General features: G+C 44.7%; 1 protein-coding gene across 1 annotated transcript in view; it reads left to right on the top strand.

Annotated features, from left to right (window-relative positions):
• lmnb2 (lamin B2) overlaps positions 1 to 21,335 on the top strand; it is a 36,675-nt gene extending 15,340 nt beyond the window's left edge. Inside the window, exons 6-11 of the mRNA XM_086004799.1 lie at positions 43 to 263; positions 9,243 to 9,465; positions 11,053 to 11,160; positions 12,039 to 12,155; positions 15,503 to 15,592; positions 17,909 to 21,335. Of these exons, the coding sequence (XP_085860925.1) occupies positions 43 to 263; positions 9,243 to 9,465; positions 11,053 to 11,160; positions 12,039 to 12,155; positions 15,503 to 15,592; positions 17,909 to 17,950 (801 nt within the window). The 3' untranslated portion in view covers positions 17,951 to 21,335. The remainder of the gene's footprint in view (positions 1 to 42; positions 264 to 9,242; positions 9,466 to 11,052; positions 11,161 to 12,038; positions 12,156 to 15,502; positions 15,593 to 17,908) is intronic.
• The last annotated feature ends 1,202 nt before the right edge of the window (positions 21,336 to 22,537 follow it).

The raw sequence follows: 22,537 nt of genomic DNA, 5'->3' as shown, positions 1-22,537 counted from the left end.
ATTATTCTGGCCTAATTGATAACTTCTTAACCTTCCTTGTAGTCTGCTGCTTCTGAGGCTCGAGTTAGGGAGTTGGAAGAGATGCTTGCAAATGATCGTGATAAATATCGCAAGATGCTGGAGGCAAGAGAACGGGAAATGGCTGAGCTGAGGGATCGTATGGAGTTGCAGTTGCTGGAATACGAAGAACTCCTTGATGTCAAACTGGCCCTTGACATGGAAATTCAAGCCTACCGCAAACTCCTGGAAGGCGAGGAAGAAAGGTACCTGTATCTAAAAGCCTTCATGATGCATCTTAAAGTGCTATTGTCTTGAGGCTGCACATTACTGATCCAGTTGGATTCTGGATTTGCATTTTTCAAGTTGTGCTGTATTTACTTTTTAAGTAAATCAAATCATACAATTTATCCATCAATAACTAAACAGGACTAATCTGAAATGAGGTCAATCAGAGTATATGAGCAAAGGGTGTGAATATTTTACATGAATATGGTCTTAATTTATTTTAGTTAAATACTATAATCTGGATTTCATGTGTATGCCTTGATGGGCTATTTAAAGTATCAGCTGAGATTGGACTGCTCCTCACCCCAAATCAGGACATGCAGCAGTGGTTGCTGGCTTTTGAGCAGTAGGGAGAACCTTGGTAGCATTACTTTTTGTTAAACAACTATTTACATTATTAGAGCCTCTTTTGTGGAAAAAGTCCCAAAGTAACTCTGGTATAATTTGGGGGGCGGGGGGATGGAAACTGGCCAAAGTGATTAGAACAGTGCTTGGTCAGAGGTGAATTTTAATGAGGATCTTGAGGACAGTGGCGAGGCAGAGTGGTTTAGGGAGGACTTCCAGAATGTGGAGTCTAGGCCACTGAAGGCACAGCTGTAAAAGGGTGGGAAGGATGAACAAGAGAGAGTTTGGTGGGATGCAGGTCTGGAGGAGCTTGCCAAGCTAAGGAAGGGTGAGGTCACAGAGGGATTTAAACACGAAGATGATTTTAAATTGAGTCTTTGGACCAGGAGCCATCCTAGGTCAGTGAGGACAGGACTGATGGCCATGGGTAACTTGGTGTGGGCTAAAGTACAGGTCGCATAATTTTGGATGAGCTGATGTTTATGGAGGACACTGAAATCGGAAGCTGGTCATGATCATTGGAATAGTTGAATCTGGAGGTGACCAAGTGTAGGTTGGGGTTTTCAGTGCAAAAGGTAGGTGCTGTTATGCAAGGGGTCTTTTGATGTAGACGGTATGGGATTGGGATCTCTGCTTGGTGTTGAATAGGATACTGAAGTTGCAAACTGTCTGGTTCAGCTTCAGACGGGGGGGTGGGGTTGAGTCAATGGTGAGGGTATGGAGTTCATAGCAGTAGAGTGAAAGCCGTGGCTTTGGTCTTCCCAATGTTTTGTTGGAAATCTATAGCCTATAGAAAGAATGGACTTTCAACATGCAATCTCATGGAGCTGAGGTAGAGATGTGATTTAAGAGGTAGAGCTAGATGAAATTGCTAAGGAGCAGCATGTCGATGAGTAAGAGGAGGGTGTCAAGGGTGGTTCTTTAGGGTCTTCTAAGGTGATTCAGAGGTGGGACGAGAACCATTGCTGGAGATGCTCGGGCTACGCCCAGGATAGTGAGGATAGGCAAGAGTGGAACCAAGTGAGGCTGGACAATGGAGAGGTGCTGTTGGTGGTTTGTGTGGTTGACTGTTAACAGGCTGCAGAGGTCGAGGAGAGATAATGCACCATGGTCTCAGTCCCAGAGAATTGTTTGTGACTTGGTTAGGGTTGGTGTGTGAGGGGCAGAAACTTGATTGAAGAGATTCAGATAGGAAGTTGTGGGAGAGATGGGCCCTGATTTGGGTGGTGGCAACACATTCTATGGACTTGAGAGGAAAAGTAGGCTGGACAGCATCTAGAGTTTTGAAGGAAGGGTCAAGGGTGGTTTTTTTCCCCCCCCGAAGTTGTGGATATGGTTTCAACAGAGCGGGTAGTCCCTGAAGAGAGGGAGCTATTTGTAATGCCAACCAGCATGAGAGTCTGGAAGGGGAGTAGAGTGGTCAGTTGTTTAGTGGGATTGGGGTGAAGGAAGTGGGTCTCATGCACAAGATAAGCTCCAAGTGCATAGGGGAGATGGGAGCTCGGCTGGATACAAAAGATCCCAGGGGCCTAGCTAATATTTATCCCTTGACCAACATCACTAAAACACTGTCTGGTCATTATCTCATTGTTGTTTGAGACCTGGCTGTCACATTTCCTACATTATAACAGTGACTCTTGCAAAAAGTATTTAATTGGCTGTAAAGTGTTTTGTGATGTCCTGAGGTTGTAAAAGGCACTATATAAATGCAAAGAGGGGAAAGCGGGTAAATGTATGGCTTCTTTGCTCTCTAGAATAATCCTAGATTAGTTAACAGTTTTGATAGTGAATCCCATTAGTGCTTGGTGTGGTCCAGCCAGATTCTGAGGGACAGAATTAGTCTCCACTTGGAGAGGCAGGGATAGTCAGCATAGCTTTGTCAGAGGGAGATCATGTCTGACCAATTTGATTGATTGAATTTTTCGAGGGGGTGACTAGGTGTGTGGATGAGGGTAGTGCAGTTGATGTAGTCTACATGGACTTCAGTAAGGCTTTTGACTAAGTCCCACATGGGAGACTGGTCAAGAAGGTAAGAGCCCATGGGATCCAGGGCAATTTGGCACATTGGATCCAAAATTGGCTTAGTGGCAGGAGGCAGAGGGTGATGGTCGAAGGATGTTTTTGTGACTGGAAGCCGGTGTCCAGCGGTGTACCGCAGGAATTGGTGCTGGGTCCTTTGCTGTTTGAGGTGTACATTAATGATTTAGATATGAATGTAGGAGGTATGATCAGTAAATTCGCAGATGACACAAAAATTGGAGTGGTAAATAGCGAGGAGGGAAGCCTCAGGCTACAGGACGATATAGACGGGATGGTTAGATGGGCAGAACAGTGGCAAATGGAATTTAATCCTGAAAAGTGTGAGGTGATGCATTTTGCGAGGACAAACAAGGCAAGGGAATACACAGTGAATGGTAGGATGCTAGGGAGGACAGAGGATCAGAGGGACCTTGATGTGCATGTACATAGATCCCTGAAGGCAGCAGGACAAGTAGATAAGGTGGTTAAAAAGGCATATGGGATACTTGCCTTCATTAACCGAGGCATAGAATATAAGAGCAGGGAGGCTATGATGGAGCTGTACAAAATGCTAGTTAGGCCACAGCTGGAATAGTGTGTGCAGTTCTGGTTGCCACACTATAGGAAGGATGTGATTGCATTGGAGAGGGTGCAGAGGAGATTCACCAGGATGTTACTTGGGCTGGAGCACTTCAGCTATGAAGAGAGTCTGGACAGGCTGGGGTTGTTTTCCTTAGAGCAGAGAAGGCTGAGGGGGGACCTGATTGAGGTGTACAAAATTGAGGGGCATAGATAGAAAGGAACTTTTCCCCTTAGTAGAGGGGTCAATAACCAGGGGGCATAGTTTCAAGGTAAGGGGCAGGAAGTTGAGGGGATTTGAGGAAAAACCTTTTCACCCAGAGGGTGGCTGGAATCTGAAAGGATGGTAGAGGCAGGAACCTTCAACATTCAAGAAGCATTTAGATGAGCACTTGAAACGCCATAGCATACAAGGCTACGGACCAAGTGCTGGAAAAGGGGATTAGATTAGATAGGGCTTGATGGGCCGAAGGGCCTCTTTCTGTGCTGTATAACTCTGACTATCTGGTTGGCTAAGATAGTTGTGTGCCCCTTAGACATGGGTGAGGCTGGACCAGAGAGAACGACCAGGATGGGAGACTGATGGTTTTGCTGGGGACAAGGACATTAAAAATGTAGGTGAAGGAACAGTTGAGCAAATTGGCAGCAGCATTGTGGCAAAAAGCAAGATAAAAATTAGTCGAATGACAGTTTGTAAGTGAATTGGTAGAAGGTTCTTTTTCCAGGGCTGCTACAGAAGGGAGTGGGTTTGGAATGTAGTGGGTGGGGGGGGGAATAAGGATGATGAGGATACAATGAAGTGATTGGAGATGGCCTTGCCAGTGATCAGGGCCACTGGAGGTGACAAAGTTGAGGAATATAGGTAGGACTGTTTATATAGGGGACTGTGAATTCAGAGGAGAGGGGGCAAATGAAGCTGAGATGGAGATTGAAATTACCACGGATGAAGAGTCACAGTGCAGATGCTGAGGGAGAGAAACTTGGTGGAGGGGGTTAGATGAGGAGAGATGGGAGGAGTAGAATATTGTGAGCTGCATGAAGGAGAAGTAGGGGGGAGTGACCAAGATGTGACTTGGTGATGGGGGCTATACCACCAATGTAGAGTTTTGGGCAGGCAGTGGAAAGTATAGCCATGCAGGGAGGCTTTAGTAAAGGATAAGGTGTCGTCACCCGTGGTCAAATAGTCATCCATAATAAAGTCGTAGATGGCACAACCTGTGAGTGCACATTCTGGAGGAAAGTGTTGGGGGGTATCGATTGTTGATCTGCCAGCAGAGTCTGGGATGCAGTGGCGAGTGGCGTGAGCAGGTTGGGAAGGAGGTTGGCTCCCAGTGGATGTGCCAGGCAGGATGATTGGAGAGAGAGGTGGCAATGCAGTTGGAGTTACTACTTTTAATGTGTTGGATGCCTCAAAGGCTTCTTTGGGAAATGCTGAAACACAAAGGGTGGCCATTGGTTTGTTCATTGGTGGATTCGTGCTTCTCTTTTTCAAAACTGCTGACTTTACTTCCTCTTCAAAAAACCTACTCTTGACCCCCCCTGCCCCCTCCACTGTCCTTGGACATTACCATTCCATCTCCAACCCCTCCTTTTCAGTCCTTGAACATGTTGTTGGCTTAAAATCATGCCCATCTTTCCCACAACTGTGTTTGAACCTTTTCTGTTTTCCAATCTGGTTTCTGCCCTAGCACTGAAACCGAATCAGAAATTGTGTCCCATGGCACTTTTTAAAATTCATTCATGGGATGTGGGTGTCGCTGGCAAGGCCAGCATTTATTGCCCATCCCTAGTTGTCCTTGAGAAGGTGATGGTGAGCCGCCACCTTGAACCGCTGCAGTCAGTGTGGTGAAGGTACTCCCACAGTGCTGACCAGGATTTTGACCCAGTGATGAAGGAACGGTGATATACTTCCAAGTCAGAATGGTTTGTAACTTGGAGGTGGTGGTGTTCCCATGCGCCTGCTGCCCTTGTCCTTCTAGATGGGAGAGGTCGTGGTTTTGGGAGGTGCTGCCGAAGAAGCCTTGACAAGTTGCTGCAGTGCATCTTGTAGATGGTGCACACTGCAGCCACGGTACGCTGGTGGTGGAGGGAGTGAATGTTGAAGGTGGTGGATGGGGTGCCAATCAAGTGGGCTGTTTTGTCTTGGATGGTGTTGAGCTTCTTAAATGTTATTGGAGCTGCACTCATCCAGGCAAGTGGAGAGTATTCCATCACACTCCTAACTTCTGCCTTGTAGATGGTGGAAATGCTTTGGGGAGTCAGAAGGTGAGACACTCACTGCAGAATACCCAGCCTCTGATCTGCTCTTGTTGCCACAGGATTTGTGGCTGGTCCAGTTGTCAGTGGTCACCCCCAGGATATTGATGGTGGGGGATTCGGCAATGGTAATGCCATTGAATGTCAAGGGGCGGTGGTTAGATGCTCGCTTGTTGGAGATAGTCATTGCCTGGCACTTAAGTGGCAGGTAACATTCACGCCACACATCAGCTCAAGCCTGAATGTCATCCAGGTCTTGCCGCATGCGGGCATGGACTGCTTCATTATCTGAGGAGTTGCGAATGGAACTGAACACCGCAGTCATCCCCACATCTGACCTTATGATGGAGGGAAGGTCATTGATGAAGCAGCCGAAGATGGTTGGGCCTAGGACACCAGCTTTGTGCTCGGTATGACTCCAGCTAGTGGAGAGTTTTCTCCCTAATACCCATTGACTTCAGTTTTACTGGGCTCATTGATGCCACACTTAGTCAAATGCTGCCTTGATGTCATGGGCAGTCACTCACCTCACCTCTGGAATTCAGCTCATTTGTCCATGTTTGGACCAAGGCTGCAATGAGGTCTGGAGCCAAGTGGTCCTGGCGGAACCCAAACTGGGCATCAGTGCGCAGGTTATTGGTGAGTAAGTGCTGTTTGATAGCACTGTTGACTTTGCTGATGATTGAGAGTAGACTGATGGGGCAGTAATTGGCCGGATTGGATTTGTCCTGCTTTTCGTCGACAGGACATACCTGGGCAGTTTTCCACATTGTCGGATAGATGCCAGTGTTATAGCTGTACTGGAACAGCTTGGCTAGAGGCGCGGCTAGTTCTGGAGCACAAGTCTTCAGCATGACAGCCAAGATGTTGTTGGGGTCCACAGTCTTTGCTGTATTCAGTGTACGCAGTCGTTTCTTGATATAACGTGGAGTGAATCGAATTGGCTTCTGTGGTGGTGGAGACCTCCGAAGGAGGCCAATATGGATCATCCACTCTGCACTTCTGGCTGAAGATGGTTGCAAACGCTGCCGCTTTGTCTTTTGCACTCACGCGCTGGGCTCTACCATCATTGAGGATGGGGATATTCATTGAGCCGCCTCCTCCTGTTAGTAGTTTAATTGTCGTCGACCATTCACAACTGGATGTGGCAGGACTGCAGAGCTTTGATCTGAACTGTTGATTGTGGGATCGTCTATAGCATGCATGTAGTCCTGTGTTGCAGCTTCCCCAGGTTGGCACTACATTTTTAGGTACGCCTGATGCTGCTCCTGGCGTGCTCTTCTTCACTCATTATTGAACCAGGGTTGGTCCCCTGGCTTGATGGTAATGGTAGTGAGGGATATGCTGAGTCATGAGGTTACAGATTGTGGTGGAATACAATTCTGCTGCTGATGGCCCACAGTGCCTCATGGATGTCCAGTTTTGAGTTGCTAGATCTGTTCTGAATCTAGCACGGTGGTAGTGCCACACAATGCAATAGAAGGTGTCCTCTGTGAAGACGGGACTTCGTCTCCACCGTGACTGTGCGGTGGTCACTGCTACCAATGCTGTCATGGACAGATGCATCTGCAACAGGTAGATTGGTGAGGATGAGGTCAAGTCTGTTTTCCCCCTCGTGTTGGTTCCTTCACTACCTGTTGCAGGCCCAGACTGGCAGCGATGTCCTTCAGGGCTCGGACAGTAGTAGTGCTACTGAGCCACTCTTGTTGATGGACATTGAAGTCCCCCACCCAGAGTACATTCTGTGCCCTTGCTACTCTCGGTGCTTCTTCCAAGTGGTGTTCAACATGGAGGAGTACTGATTCATCAGCTGAGGGAGGGTGGTAGGTGGTAATCAGCTGGAGGTTTCCTTGCCCATGCTTGACCTGATGCATGAGACTTCATGGGGTCCGGAGTCAATGTTGAGGACTCCCAGGGCCACTCCCTCCCGACTCTCTACCACTGTACTGGTGGGACAGGGCATACCCAGGGATGGTGATGGAGTTTGGGACATTGGCTGAAAGGTGTGATTCTGTCTGTCAGGCTGTTCCTTGACTAGCTTGTGGGACAGCTCTCCCAATTTTGGCACAAGCCCCCTGATGTTGGTGAGGAGGACTTTGCAGGGTCGACTATGTTGGGTGTGCCGTTGTTGTGTCCATAGCGGGTGCCAAGGTCGATGCCGGGTGGTCCGTCCAGTTTTATTGTTTTTGTAGCGTTTGTTTTACAATTGAGTGGCTTGCTAGGCCATTTCAGAGGGCAGTTAAGAATCAATCACATTGCTGTGGGTCTGGACCAGGTAAGGATGGCAGATTTCCTTCCCTAAAGGGCATTAGTGGACCAGATGGGTTATTACGACAATCCGATAGTTTCATGGTCACCATTAATGATAGCTTTTTATTTAATTTTTATTTATTTAATTAACTGAATTTAAATTTCTCAGCTGCCGTGGTGGGATTTGAACTCTTGTCTCCGGATCATTAGATCAAGCCTCTGGATTACTAATCCAGTAACATAACCAGTATGCTACCGTTCCCCTGGTGTACTCCTTCCTCCTCAAAGTCACATCCATGCAACTGTTAATGTGGTGCACTATCCCTTCACATCCTACTTGACCTCTGCAGCCTTTGGCGCAGTTGACCACACCATCCTTCCCCAACCAGAGCATCTCCAGCAATGACTTTCCTTTCTGCCCTGCCGCTACCTCGAGTCCCCATGCGTATATATTTGGCCCCCTTCTATTCAGCAGCTACAGGTTAAATCTTGGCAACATCATGGGGCCAGGTTCCACGTGTACACTGACAACACCCAGTTCTACCTCCACCACCTCTCTAACCCTCCACTGCCTTTGTGCTGTCAGACTGCTTGTCCAATATCCAGCCCTGCATGAGTAACCCTTCCTCGTTGAACATTGGGAAGACTGAAGCCATTCTCTTGGGGGTACTGTCTCTGGTTGAACCAGACTGTTTGAAACCTTGGCGTCCTATTTGAACCCACGTTGATTTTTCCAGCCCCCATATCTTCTCCATTACTTAAGACCACATACTTCCACTTCTGTAACACTGCCTGTCTCCCCCTACCTGGGCCCAACTGCTGATAAAACCCTGATGCTTGCCTTTGTCACCTGACTTAATTTTCCCCTGTCCAGCCTCCTATCCTCCAAAAAAAACAGTTCTTCCAAAAGTCTGCTGCTTGTAGCTTATCCTGCACCAAGTCCCACTTGCTCCTAATCCCTGTGCTTGCTGACCAATGTTGGCTCCCAGTCCAATGCCTCAAATTTAACATTTTCATCCTCTGTTCAAATCTCTTCATGGCCTCATCTTCCCTATCTCTAATCTTCTCCAGCCATACAATCCTCAGGGAACAGTGTTCCTCCAACTGTAGCCTCTGCATCCCAAAATCCCTTTGGCCCCACCATTGGGTGTCGTGCCTTCAACTGCCTAATCCTTCGACCCTGCCTCTACTCCCTATCCTCCTTAAAACACGCTTCTTTGCCCAAGCTTTTAGTCATCCATCTTTGTGCTTACGTTACAGGTGCTATATAAGCGTACGTTGTTGCTGCTGTGACAGGAGTAAAGAGGTAAAGTAAAGCAGTGGTGGTTTGAGGTAGCGATTAGAGAAGGCAAGGTGTTTGAGCTGGCATATTCAAGTGTTGAACGAGAGAACGACCCAAGATGAAGAAAAAGGGCGATGCTAGTAATGGGATCAGATCTGTAGTACTGTATCATGCATCTGAGGCAGATGAATGCAACTAAAACATTTTTTGTTGTATTTGTTTCCAGGTTGAAGCTGTCTCCAAGTCCTTCCTCTCGGGTTACAGTATCACGTGCTACATCCAGCAGCACTGTTCACACATCTCGTGCCAAGCGAAAGCGTGTAGAAATGGAAGAGCCCAGAGAAAGCAGCAGTCATATACAGCAAACCCACTCTAGCAGTGGCTTGATCAGTATCGAGCCAACTGATATTGAGGGAAAATTTGTTTGTCTCAGTAACCATTCTGAGAAGGTGAGGACCCAGAAAACTCTTCCATATTTGGTTTGTCTTCTGATTGTGAGTCAGCACATTGGTGTAAAAATACCAATTCATTATGGTTGATGTTCAATTGAGTATGGCAGCAGTTGGACTCTGGATCCTGTGAAGGGCACAGTGCTGCTTAGCGACATGGTTCCAAACATTGTGTCAGGCGGTTTGGTGTTGGGAAGGTGAATTGGAGACTTGGGAGCTGAGCTTACTCTCAGTGAGCTAATGTTCATTTTTTTAGTAATCATTATGTTGTCCTGTGCCCTGTTACTTCAATGCTGTCCAAGATGGAGAATGCTGGTGCTGGGAATTAATGTCTGCATCCAACACTCAATTGGGTATACCATAGCAAGCAGAATTGGTTGACCTACTCGTGGGAAATTTTAAAAATATATATATAATATATAACCACGGGACAATCTATGCTGCTGGCTATTTTAGCAGGAGCAGTCTGGTCTAACTAGTGCTACTTTCTCCCTGCTGTGAGGAGGGATGGGTGATATAGCAAGTACCGACTAAGACAGTTGCACTGCCTGGAGTGGGAAGCTGCTGGACCAGCTCACTCCCATGTGTGAACTGGAAGCAGCATCTATTTTGTTTAATTCCTCAGTCAGCTAACAGGTGCTTTTTGTTCATGGTGTTCACTGTGGTCATTTATGGATGTGGTGAGATTGAGATCCAAAAATGCAATAAAGATGGTGAGTTGGGTAAAGTTGTATTTTTTTTTTTTTTTTTTTTAAGTGCCTGTAATTTAATCATGTGTGGCCCACAGCTAGTGGCTTGCTTGCTTGCTGAATACCGATGCACTCTTGCTGCTTCAATTAGAAATTCCTGCCCTATTGAGCCAGTGATTTCTCACTAGTGATCCTTCATGATGTATGAGATTTCAGGCAAGCAACTAATCTCTCTGGCCATTCTCTTGGGCAATGCTTGTTCTTCTAATGGCTAGCTCAAAACTGAAAGCCTGGAAGCAGGTTCCCTGCTGCCTTAACTGGAGTGTAGAAAGGTCATGGGGAACTTTACCCAGAAACTGGTAAATAAACCTGCTTTAGTTGTTATCTAGAACCTAAGACTTGTTTTAACATTTTGCTCCCACCGCCCAACCTGCATTCCATGATTTGACTCTACTCCACAAGTGATGGTAGTCCTGTACTATTCTTTCCAACTAGTGCTCCTTTTGTGCATGAACTGTGACAGTGTTGACAAGCTTCTCTATCATGGTGAGGAAGCAGAGCCAAGTCTGACCATGTCCTCGCATCTTTTTCCAGCGGGAGTTACTTGATTAGCAAGCAGAAGTTCAGTGCTGCTGCATTTTCTTCCACCTCGTTGCACTGCAAATCAGTCTGTGGGTACACTTCCCTCCCTCCTGCCCTCTTTCGTTTCCACATACAACATGTCAAATAAGAGCTAATTTGGTATAGCCCAGAAATAATCTGTTACTCTTCTGTGTGGTTCTGTATTACTGGGTGGTGTATTTACCATTTGAGCAGACATTCCTTTATAAAAAGGTCTCTCCGATCTTCTCAATCTGGCGTTGCAGAATGATTGATTCACTGCCACTCTTGCTTACAGGATCAACCACTTGGAGGCTGGAGACTGAAAAGGCAAATTGGAGATGGGGAGGAAATAGTCTACAAGTTCACTCCTAAATACACCCTGAAGGCTGGACAGGAAGTCAAAGTGAGTTACACATGGTGCAGTATAACTTCTACTATCCAAGTACACTGGAGTTGACTTGCTCTTTGCAATTTTAATTACTGATCCGAGACGTGTTTCTGTAGAGTGAATCACTGGTGAGTTTTGTACTGTGGACTGCTAGAAAAAAACTTTATTCCCAGCACTTTTGAAAGCCTAAGCAGGATCACCTCTTTCTGTGAATTGTGAACCTCTGAGCATTTCTTAAACCTAGCTTAACCCTACACTGGAGCTTCAGTCAACATGTTGAAACAAAATGAGTACTTCCCCCAAATGGGGTCTTGCAACACTGTTTGGAGTTGGGTCAGGACTTGCTCTGGAATTGTGTTGTCATTTCTGTGTTGCTATGGAGTGGTGATAACTGCAGCAATGCTAAAGTGGCACTGTAACTGCATCCTTTTGAATTGTTTCTACTGTATAGGTGAATACTGGAGTCGATGAAAAGCAACCAAAGTTGGGGCTAGCACATTGAAGCAGTGGAAGGGGGCTTTGTCACCCAGCTGCACTTTCTAGCACTTGCAAGGGAGTGGAGTTTGGGAGTGAATTTCTTGTTCAACTGAAAATCTTACTTTCATCCCACCATCTCCCTGAACAGCATCACTGAATATGGGCAGGTTTAACTTTTGGGTGCTTTTCAGTACAAAAGGGCAGCTGGAATACCCCAATTTTTATTGAAACTGCTCTGCTTGTTCCAGGAGGATGAAAGAGATTAATTCGCTATCTTAAACCAGTGCAAAAGTTCTGTCCTCGCGTTACTAAACTTTTTTTGGGTGGGGGGGGTTGGGGAGGGAGGAGGCGAAGAAAGAGGGGAGAGAGAGTTGTTGTTTTGCTCTGAATGTTTGTTTTTTGTTTCCTCTGTCTAGATTTGGAGCGCAGATGCTGGTAAAGCCCATAGTCCCCCTACTGACCTTCTGTGGAAGAGTCAGAGCTGGGGCACTGGCGATGAGATTAAGACTGTCCTCGTCAATTCTGATGGAGAGGTATGGCTTGTAGGTGGTGAAATTTCACATGGCTAAATTTTTCCCTATTACAGGAAAATTGTGTTCTTGTGGAATTTAGGCTTTAGTTCATAGTGTAGATTCAAACAAACAGCATCCTGTTTGACCCTAATCTGAGCTTTAGACCAATTCCTCTGCATTGCAAAGATCACCTGCTCAGTCACTTCCACCTCTGCAACACTGGTTCCACCCCAATGCTGCTGAAACCTTTTTTCTATACATGCATTCCATCCACCACCTTCTAAGTTTGTAACTTATCCAAACTACTGCGCATATTCTGTCCTGCTTCTCCCTGACCTTGGTTGTCACTGACCCAACCTGTATTGACTTTCCATCCCCTAATAGATTGGGTTGAAAACCTCAATCTAATCTTTCCCTGGCCTCAATCTACCCTACCTGTGCTGTCTACTCTAGTCCTACATTCTACCACACACCCAAATCTGCTCATTCCTCTTGACTCCTCCAGTCTCTTGTGCATCCTCCACCCCACCATTTGGTAACATCGTTCAGGTGCCTGGGTCCTGCTCTCCAATATTTTTTAATTATTCATTTACAGGATGAGGGTGTCATGGCAAGGCCAGCATTGATTGCCCATCCCTAATTTTACCCTTGAAAGTGGTGGTGAGCTGCTGCAGTCTGTATGGTGAAAGTACTCCCACAGTGCTGTTAGGGAGGGAGTTCCAGGATTTAGGAATGGTGATGTATTTCCAAGTCAGGATGGTGTGTCTGTCCTAGTAGAGATCGTGGGTTTGGGAGGTGCTGTCAAAGAAGCCTTGGCAAGTTGCTGCAGTGCATTTGTAGATTGTATACACTAGCCACAGTGTGCCGGTGATGGAGGGAGTGAATGTTTAAGGTGGTGGATGGGGTGCCAATCAAGCGGACTGCTTTGTCCTGGATCGTGTCTAGCTTCTTGAGTGTTGTTGGAGCTGCACGCGGGTGGAGAGTATTCCATTACACTCCTGACTTGTGCCCTGCAGATCAGATGGTGGAAAGGCTTTGGGGAGTTGGGAGGTGAGACACCTGCTCTTGTAGCCACAGTAGTATGTGGCTAGTCCAGTTTAAGTTTGTGGCCAACGGTGAAACACACACCCCCCCCCCCCCCCCCCCCAGGATGTTGATGGGGATTTGACGATGGTAATGGTATTGACTATCATGGGGAGATGGTTAGACTCTCACTTGTTGGAGACAGTAATTGCCTGGCACTTGTGTGGTGTGAATGTTTCTTGCCACTTGCCAGTCCAAACCTGAATATCATCCAGATCTTGCTGCATGTGAGCATGGACTGCTTCATTATCTGAGGAGTTGCGAATGGAACTGAACACCAATCATCAGCGAACATCCCCACTTCTGACCTTGTGATGGAGGGAAGGCCATTGATGAAGCAGCTGAAGATGGTTGGGCCTAGGACACTGCCCTGAGGAACCCTGCAGTGATGTCCTGGGGCTGATGATTGGCCTCCAACAACTGCAACCATCTTCCTTTGTGCCAGGTATGACTCCAGCCAGTGGAGAATTCCCTCCTCTATCTCCCCCACCCGGGGATTCCCATTGACTTCAATTTTACCGGGGCGCTTTGATGCCTTTGTCAAGGGAAGTCATTCTCCTCACCTCTGGAATTCAGCTGTTTTCAGTGTTTGGACCAAGGCCGTAATGTGTTCTGGAGCTGAGTGATCCTGGCGGAACCCAACTGAGCATTGGTGAGTAAGTGCCGCTTGATAGCTCTGTTGATGACACTTGCAACGATGAGCTTCTGCAACAATGTCCCGGGGCTGAGATAATTGGCCTCCACAACCATCTGCCTTTTGTGCTATGTATGACTCCAGCCAGTGGAGAGTTTCACCTCCACCCTGATTCCCATTGACTTCAATTTTACATGGGGTCCTTCATGTCAGACAGTTGCATTCGCCTCCGCTCTGGAATTCAGCTCTTTTTGTCCATGTTTGGAGCAAGGCTGTAATGAGGTCTGGAGCCGAGTGGTCCTGGCAGAACCCAAACTGCGCATTGGTGAGTAAGTGCTGCTTGATGGCACTGTCGACGACCCCTTAATCACTTTGCTGAATGAGAGTAGACTGATGAGACAGTAATTGGCTGGATTGGATTTGTCTTTTTTGTAACCGGACATATCTGGGCAATTTTCGACTTTGTCGGGTAAATGCCAGTGTTGTAGGTGTACTGGAATAGCTTGGCTAGAGGCACGGCTAGTTCTGGAGCATAAGTCTTCAGCACTGCAGCTGGGGTGTTGTTGGGAACAATAGCCTTTACTGTATCCCTTAAATCAGTGTTCTCTGCATCTGTGTCTCTCTCTATCTCTTAAATTTTTGGTTGCCCTTCCTAATCTAGCCTTTGGCTTGGTGTCTGTTTTCCACATACCTATTTTGTGATGGCATTATTCAAATGGAAGTTCTAATGCAGGTGTATTGTATGGACTCTCCCCTGGCACCATTGATTGCTGATCTGTAAGAATATGTGCAGCTTGTTTACACACAATTGCAAACAGCACTGGGCAGGAATTTCATAGCACTCCAGTTTCTATTGCCAATATAAATGGGACATTAGAAGAAAATTTGAAAAAAGCAGCTCTTAATGTGTTGCAGTGTGCATAGTAAATCTGAATTACATGGTAAGACTAACGACACAGCAAACGTAAACTTATAAATCTGTTGAGTTTTTATGCCTGCTTAATGTAATACATTTTCCCTTGGCTTTTTTTGGAGTAAAGGAATTCTGGAGGTTGATTTGTGTTGCAAATTGGTTAGCTGATACCCATGTGATCAAGTACATCGTGCTACCTTTTTATCCCTTGCTGTCTTCCTTTTGAAAATGACTGGGAACTATATGTGCTTAAAATAGTAGCTTGCAATCCTCATGCAAGCTTTGATTTTAAAGCATATTTCATAATGAGTTGGCACTTGTGTGGTGCTAATGCCACTTATCAGCCCACGCTTGAATGGTTTATATTTTTGCTCATCTTTTTCAGAATATTAGCGGTGGCTATACTGTATTGCTGATTTTTGTTCAATTCAGGCATAACTACAAAGTTCTTTTTAGTTGTGAAATTCCATCTATTTCCTGAGTACTGTTTGTTTTCAGAGTGGAGATCCTGGGCGCTCACCCTCTACTGGAGATCAGGGGTGGTGAGTCCAGTTGGACTCCTTATTAACTCAGGCAGTGTACATATTCAGCTGGTAGTCAATAACTGAAATGTAGTCTTTTTAATGTAGATACTACTGTATTTACATATTCAACAATTATTCCAAAAATGCACCCGTGTTGGTTATTTATATCTATTAAAATAAGCACTTTGGTTATGTGCATTTCTTTCTTATACAGGAAGTTGCAGTAAGAAGTCTCCGAAAAACTTACCATGAAGATGTGGAGGAAGAGGCTGAGTTTGGAGAGGAAGATCTTTTCCACCAACAGGTAAAGTATAAATTGTTATATTGTGTTGACATTTTTAATCTGAACACCTTTTCTGTAGCCTGAAATATTTCTGAATAGTACGGAATGCCAAATTTGTCCCTATTTCATGTCCTTGTCCAAATCAGTAGACACTAATTAACATGTCACTTATCCAGTATCTTCCCACCTACATTCGTGACTCTGCCGACGCCTTCCGCCACTAACAGTTTCCTGACCCCAATCGTGTCCTTTTCACTGGATGTCCAATCCCTCAACACCTCCATCCCCCACCAGGACGGCCTGAGGACGCTCTGTTCAAGGAAGAAGCGGAGGCCCAACCAGTCCCCATCCACCACCACCATCCTCTGCCTGGCTGAACTTGTTTTCACATTGAACAACTTCTCCTTTGACTCCACTCACTTCCTCCAAATTAAAGGTGTTGCTATGGGAACCTGCATGGGCCCTAGCTATGCCTGCCTTTTTGTGGGATATGTGGAACATTCTTTGTTCCAGTCCTACTCGGGTCCCCTCCCTCACTACTTTTTCCGGTGCATTGATGACTGTATAGAGCCATTTCCTGCTCTCCCTGAACTAGAAAATTTCATTCACTTTTTGCTTCCAATTTCCACCCTTCCCTCACCTTCACATTGTCCATCTCCGACTCTTCCCTTCCTCGACTTCTCTGTCTCCATTTCTGGGGATAGGCTATCGACAAACATCCACTATAAGCCCACTGACTCCCACAGCTACCTGGACTACACTTCCTCCCACACCGCTTCCTGTAAGGACTCTCTTCCATTCTCCCAGTTTCTCTGTCTCTGCAGCATCTGTTCTGACGATGCCACCTTCCATACTATTGCTTCCGATAGTCGTCTTTTTTTCTTCAACCGAGGATTCCCCTCTACCGTGGTTGACATGGCCCTCAACCGTGTCCGTTCTATTTCCCGCACTTCTCCTCTCGCCCCATCCCCTCCCTCCCAGAACCACGATAGGGTTCCCCTTGTCCTCGCCTTTCACCCCATCAGCCTCCACATTCAACAGATCATCTTCGCCACCTCCAGCGTGATACCACACCAAAACACATCTTCCCCTCCCCTTTCAGCATTCCGAAGGGACCGCTCCCTCCAACACCCTGGTCCACTCAATCACCCCCAACAGGCTCTCCCTTCCCCACGGTATCTTCCTGTGCAAGCGCAGGAGATGAAACACATGCCCTTTTACCTCCTCCTTTCCCACTGTCCAGGGCCCCAAACACTCCTTCCAGGTGAAACAGCAATTTACTTGTACAGGAAACTCTTTTATCCGGCACAGACGGGACCGGCGTGGTGCCGGTTTATCAAAGTCCGGATTACAGAGCGTTATAGTTAAAAGGTACGAGAGCTCGTACACAGCAACAAATCCAAGCTTCCATGTTGCTTAGCAACAGCTGCAAGAAGCCTGACCACAGACCAAGCGTCCCTGTTGCTTAGCAACAAGTGCAGGAACCTCCGATTACACAGCCAAAAATCAAGAAATGGCCACTAATATGAAGAAAAACTTAACTGAACCTACTCCTGAATTTTGCCGTTTAACCGAGATTTCTAGTTGTTTGGGTGCCGGTAAATCGAAAATTTCCTGCACTTCTTGCAATTCAGTATACTGTATTCGCTGCTCACAATGCAGCCTCCTCTACATTGGGGAGACCAAACGCAGATTGGGTGACCGCTTTGCAGAACACCTCCGTTCAGTCCATAAGGGTGAGCCCGAGCTTCCCGTCACTTCAATTCTTCACTCCACTCCCGCTCTGACCTCTCTGTCCTTGGCCTCTCACTGTTCCAATGAAGCTCAGCGTAAGCGCAAGGGACAGCAGCACCTCTTTCGATTAGGCACTTTACAGCCTTCTGGACTTAACACTGAGTTCAACAATTTCAGACTATAACCCCTGCCCTTACTTTTTCAGGCGGCAGGTGTTGCAAATGGGGATGGCAGGATCATCATTAAACCACTCCTGCCTTCCACCCTATCACAGACCGGAAACATTAACTCTGTTTCTCTCTCCACCGATGCTGCCTGACCTGAGTGTTTCCAGCATTTTCTGTTGTTTATATTAACATGGGTTTTTTTTTTTGTTTCCTGGTTCTGCATACAGAGCTTTAATCTCAAGTGTCTCAGATGAGATTAGCTATCTCATTGCAGACATCTCATCAAATTTGGAACCTTGTTTTTATGATAATACTACACTGATGTATTTTACTTGCTGGAACATGGAGTGAGAGGGGGAGGTTAAATATGAATTTAGTGTATTTATAACTGAATAAAATGAGAGCCTTTTTTCAACAGAAACTTGTTTTATTTCAGGGTGACCCGAGGACCACTTCCCGCCAATGTGCAGTGATGTGATCATCGTCAAAAAATACTTTTTTCTTTCAGAAGAAAACAATCTGAGTTCTTTACTTTATCCAGAGCCACTGAGAAATATTTTTGTACACAATGTGTTTCTTTTAACATTTGAGACCATTCTGTTTTAGTATTTTTAAGACCATTGTTTTATTTTGTAAAACCTGAGTTCTGAAGGGGTATTTTTTTAAGATCTTGCGACAAAACAGTTCAGTGGTACATTAAAAAGCGAGGTTATAAAAATTTTACACGGGGGTGGGAGGGAGAAGAGTAGAAACATTTTTAGTCACATGGCCTCCTTGTGTATAGATTGGGATTTGGGTTCAATACATCCAGGGTTTAGCCGTGGCACTGCATCACGGGCTGTATTAATCAGAATTTGGTTATTCTGCAGTTTTTCAAACCCAAAGGGTTGTTTTAAAAACTCCACCAAATTGGTGTTAACCTAGTACCCAAACATAATTAGCATCGTTGGGAGTATGAAACTCCTTCAAAGCTGCTGATGGAGTATTCTATACTCCAACGCAGAAGTCTCAGGTGTTTTACAGAAATCATGCTATAAAGATTTCTACTGTGACCCTACCCATTTATTTGGCTATTCTGTACAAATACTGCTGTACCAAAACTGTTGTACATGATCTATAAGCATTTGTAACATGGAAAGGAGACTGAATGGTCACTCATCTGGAAATGGGAGCCCAAATTTATTTTAATTGGATGAATTATGTGATCATGTGCATTTATTAAATGAAAACCTAAACATTGCATGAAAAACAGCAGAATACACCAAACTTTTTTAATTTTTAATCAATCATCTTGTTGAGCACTGCATGTAATGTTCTGCTACATTGCACTCATTTCACAGCAAAGCCTGATCTTGTACAGGAAACTTTCTGGTATCCGGCACTGACGGGACCGAGCTGGTGCCGTACCATCAAAACTGCTGTAGAAACCAGCGCTAATGTTAAAACATACGGAGCTTTTGAGCTCCGTGTGAATCAACAAACCCTGTTGCTTAGCAACAGCTTCAAAACAGTCGGCCGCAGCTTAAAAGCGTCTCTGTAGCTAAGCAATAGCTTCAGCTAGACCTTGCAGAGCCTGACTTTGGGTGGGGGGGGGGAAGCAACGAGAAGTAAAAAAAACTTATAGGAAACGGCTCCTGAATTTTGCTGGTAGATAGAGCTTTCCGGACATTTAACCTCCGGTTAAATGAAAGTTTCCTGTAGTTAGTGTTGTCAAAATTCCATTGTTTAAGGTAGTGCTTAACCATTTGGATCCCTAGTTTCTGATGCCATTGGGTACATTTACTGGCTGGTGTATTAATATTTGGATGGTGGCTTATGGAAGTTTGACTTTTGTTTATTGCTGAATGCTGGTTAGTACTTAACTGACAGCGATTTTGTAGTAGAAGCTTGCTTGTTTTAGTGGCTTGTTAGTGACCTTCAGATAAAGACAATGAGGGTTGGAAAAATGTTTCATGGCATTGGAACAGATATTAAAGTTTAATTTGACAGGACAGTTTACACAGCAGTTGCAGAAACCACCTTAATTTGCAAACTCCTGTTTTAACAAATCATGTAGCCAGTACATAACAGATGATCTAGTCAGAATATAGTGAAATCATAGAATTTTGGCAGTATTCAAGGTAAGCCAACATAAGAGACTGCAAAACTAGAGATTTTTAAAAAAGCACAATCTTGTTCTTTTCTTTGTAATAACAGGTTTTCAAAAATAGTACGGCTACTTATGAAATCTTAAGCAATAAAACTGGAGAAGCAGAGATCTGCAGCTAGCCCTTGAATATTCACTCTTGTATCACTGTCCCAAGAGTGGTTTTAAATTGGTTAAGTTTTTTTTGGGGGGGGGGGACAAAAAAAATCATGTTACTTGTACTTTAACGACTGAGAGATTTGAGCCCACACATTGTAGTGTTGGGAGGGGTGGTGGGGAGGAGTAAGTCCTGGTCACACTAATGTTTTTTCCCACCCTACCTTGTGATTTATGTATCATATATATGGTTAAATAACAAATTTTATGCTTATCTTTCATTTATAAACTTTAAAATTATGTTTCTCAGACGATCCTTTTTTTTAAGTGGGCTGAATACAAATCTGGAATGTTGAGATTAAAAGATGAGTTCCTTTTTGAATCCATGAATCTAATAGTTCTAGTTAAAATTTTAGTAGTTTTTCATAGATCTATGGTGGTCTTGGTGAATTAGAATTGATAGATTGTGAAATGTAGAATTAAGTGCCCTCAAGTAGAAGTTGCTGAGGTTTATGGCCTGGGAAACAGAATTTTTAAAAATTTACTTATGCTTTAATATTAAACTTATTTGAACCATAGTGGATGGTCTTAAAAAAAATCATGTGCACACTGTTTCTTAAATGATGTCGAATTTACTGGTGAAAAATCATGATGTGCATTGCTGTGATTTTTTTTGACTTTTTTTTAAAAAGGTTACATTGCAAGGTTTCTGGTGTTTTCCTTGTAAAATCAAACACTTCTTTCCACTGATTAAAAAGAAACCCACAAAGCACATGTGGAATTCAGTTTCTGTCTTATTGGAGGTTTTTATTAACTAAAACATTGGCAGATCCACGCGCTCCCTCCCTCCTTCCCCTCGCCTGCGCCGCTCTCCCTCCTTGCCCTCGCGCACACTCTAAACCAGTGATACTAATCCTTTTTTAAACCTGTAATCAAGCAGATTGTCTAAGATTTTGGTAGGAAAGTTTCAGAAAAGCAAAGGCATCATGATTCCAAAAGAACAGATTTGCCTTTTTTTAATGTAAACCTCTTACTAGCCCTTTTTAAAAAATAAATGCATAATTCAACTGAATTACTAATGTGAATTTTTGAGCAGTGAAAGAAGATAATGTGAATAAAGAATCATTTCTGTGTGTCATTTTCACTTGTAAATGCACTGTGACCAGAATTTGTAGCTGAAGGTGCAGTACTTTGTTATGGAGTAGGTTAGTTTGATTTGTAGATTGTTGACCTACAGCATCACTGTCGGCAATATCAGGATGTGTTGCTGTGTCTGGAAATGGGCATTAATGTATGAACTGTCCTGAATGAGGTATTGCTCCAAAAACGCAGCTGGGCCGAGTGTAAAATCAATAGGGTGTTAATTCTACCATTAAAAATCAGCAAAGTGGAACTTCAACTTGCCCTTGTAGCATAAGTATTTACATTGTGCTTAAAAGTAACTTGGATTTGCTTTTGATGAGTTTACACCCCAATAAGCTAGACTGTATCACTGTGTATTACTAGATGGAGATGACATGCCCAAAATACAAAAGTTCTTTCTGTAATTTGTAAACATACATTTTATAACTGGAATTTTTTTTATGAACATTCAATAAATGTGGTTTTACATATTATGAAAGTTTTAAAGCATGGTATTTTTGTCTTGAATGAACTTCAAAACACAGATTTACTGAGACACCTTGAGCTAGAATAGTTGTGGAGAGATTTTAAAGAGGTGATGAAGCAGGTATTTTAAAGACAAAAATCAACACTTTATCCAAAATCCTGCAATTTCTGATTCTTGCTTTACTGTGACGTAGAAGGAAACATTTGTGAAAGTAAAGTTGCCCATCTTGGCTCAGTAGTTGCTCTCTTGCCTCAGGCAGAAAGCCATAGGTTCAATCCCCACTCCAGAGACTTGAGCACATAACCTAGATTGACGTTTCAGTGCAATACTGAGGGAATGCTACACTGTCTGAAGTGCTGCCTTTTTGGAAAAGCTGCATACGAACAGAGGAGGGCCACTAGACCAAGTCCCAGTTTAAAGCATCTCTGATCCATCGGGCCTCTCACACAATTGCAATACCTTGTGTATCACTATGCTATCCACCCCACCTGAAATTGTTACCTCCTGGGAGAGTTGAAAAAGCCCAGGCCAATGTTGGGGGCGGGGAAATATCTGGCAAATTGCTCTCCAGTCTTGAGCCCAATCTCCCAACACATTGAGATCTGCCTGAAGCAGACTAGCATGGTCTACAGTCCTAACACACAGATCTTGGTACTGTATAATTTGCAGATCGTGACCCCAACACCTACATCCGATCATTAATAAAAATAATAGAGTAGCAGTCCTGACACTGATCCTGCAGGACACCACTGATGACTGGTCTCCAAACCGATACTGAGCCAAATCCACCCAGAGCTACTTTCTGCCTACGTCCTGCCAGCCAGTTCTCCATCCAGCTCAATATATTACCACTAATAAAGGTTTCAATCTTCTAGAGAAGCCTCTTGTGTGGTACCTTATCAAAAGCTTTTTGGAAGTTAAGTAGACAATATCTACTGGGCTTCCCTCCTCCACTAACTTCTTCAAAAAAATAGAATTAGAGTTGTAGACATGACTTTATGGAGCCATGCTGGGTGTCCCAAATATGTAATCAATATCCAAACAATCATATATTGCATCTATAATGATTCTCAAGCATCTTTCCTATTACTGATGTCAATCTAATGGGCCTATAGTTACCAGATCCACCATGTCACCTTTTTTTTAGATATGGGGACTACATTAGCCTTCAAATCTACGGAAACCAAAACTGCAGTGAGCTATTAAAAATACAG

The sequence above is a fragment of the Somniosus microcephalus genome, chromosome 13 (genome assembly GCF_052327205.1).
Source record: "Somniosus microcephalus isolate GS21.2 chromosome 13, FLI_Smic_1.0, whole genome shotgun sequence".
Taxonomy (NCBI): domain Eukaryota; kingdom Metazoa; phylum Chordata; class Chondrichthyes; order Squaliformes; family Somniosidae; genus Somniosus; species Somniosus microcephalus.
Note: the sequence above shows the minus strand (reverse complement) of the source record. Positions and strands in the feature narration are given on the sequence as shown.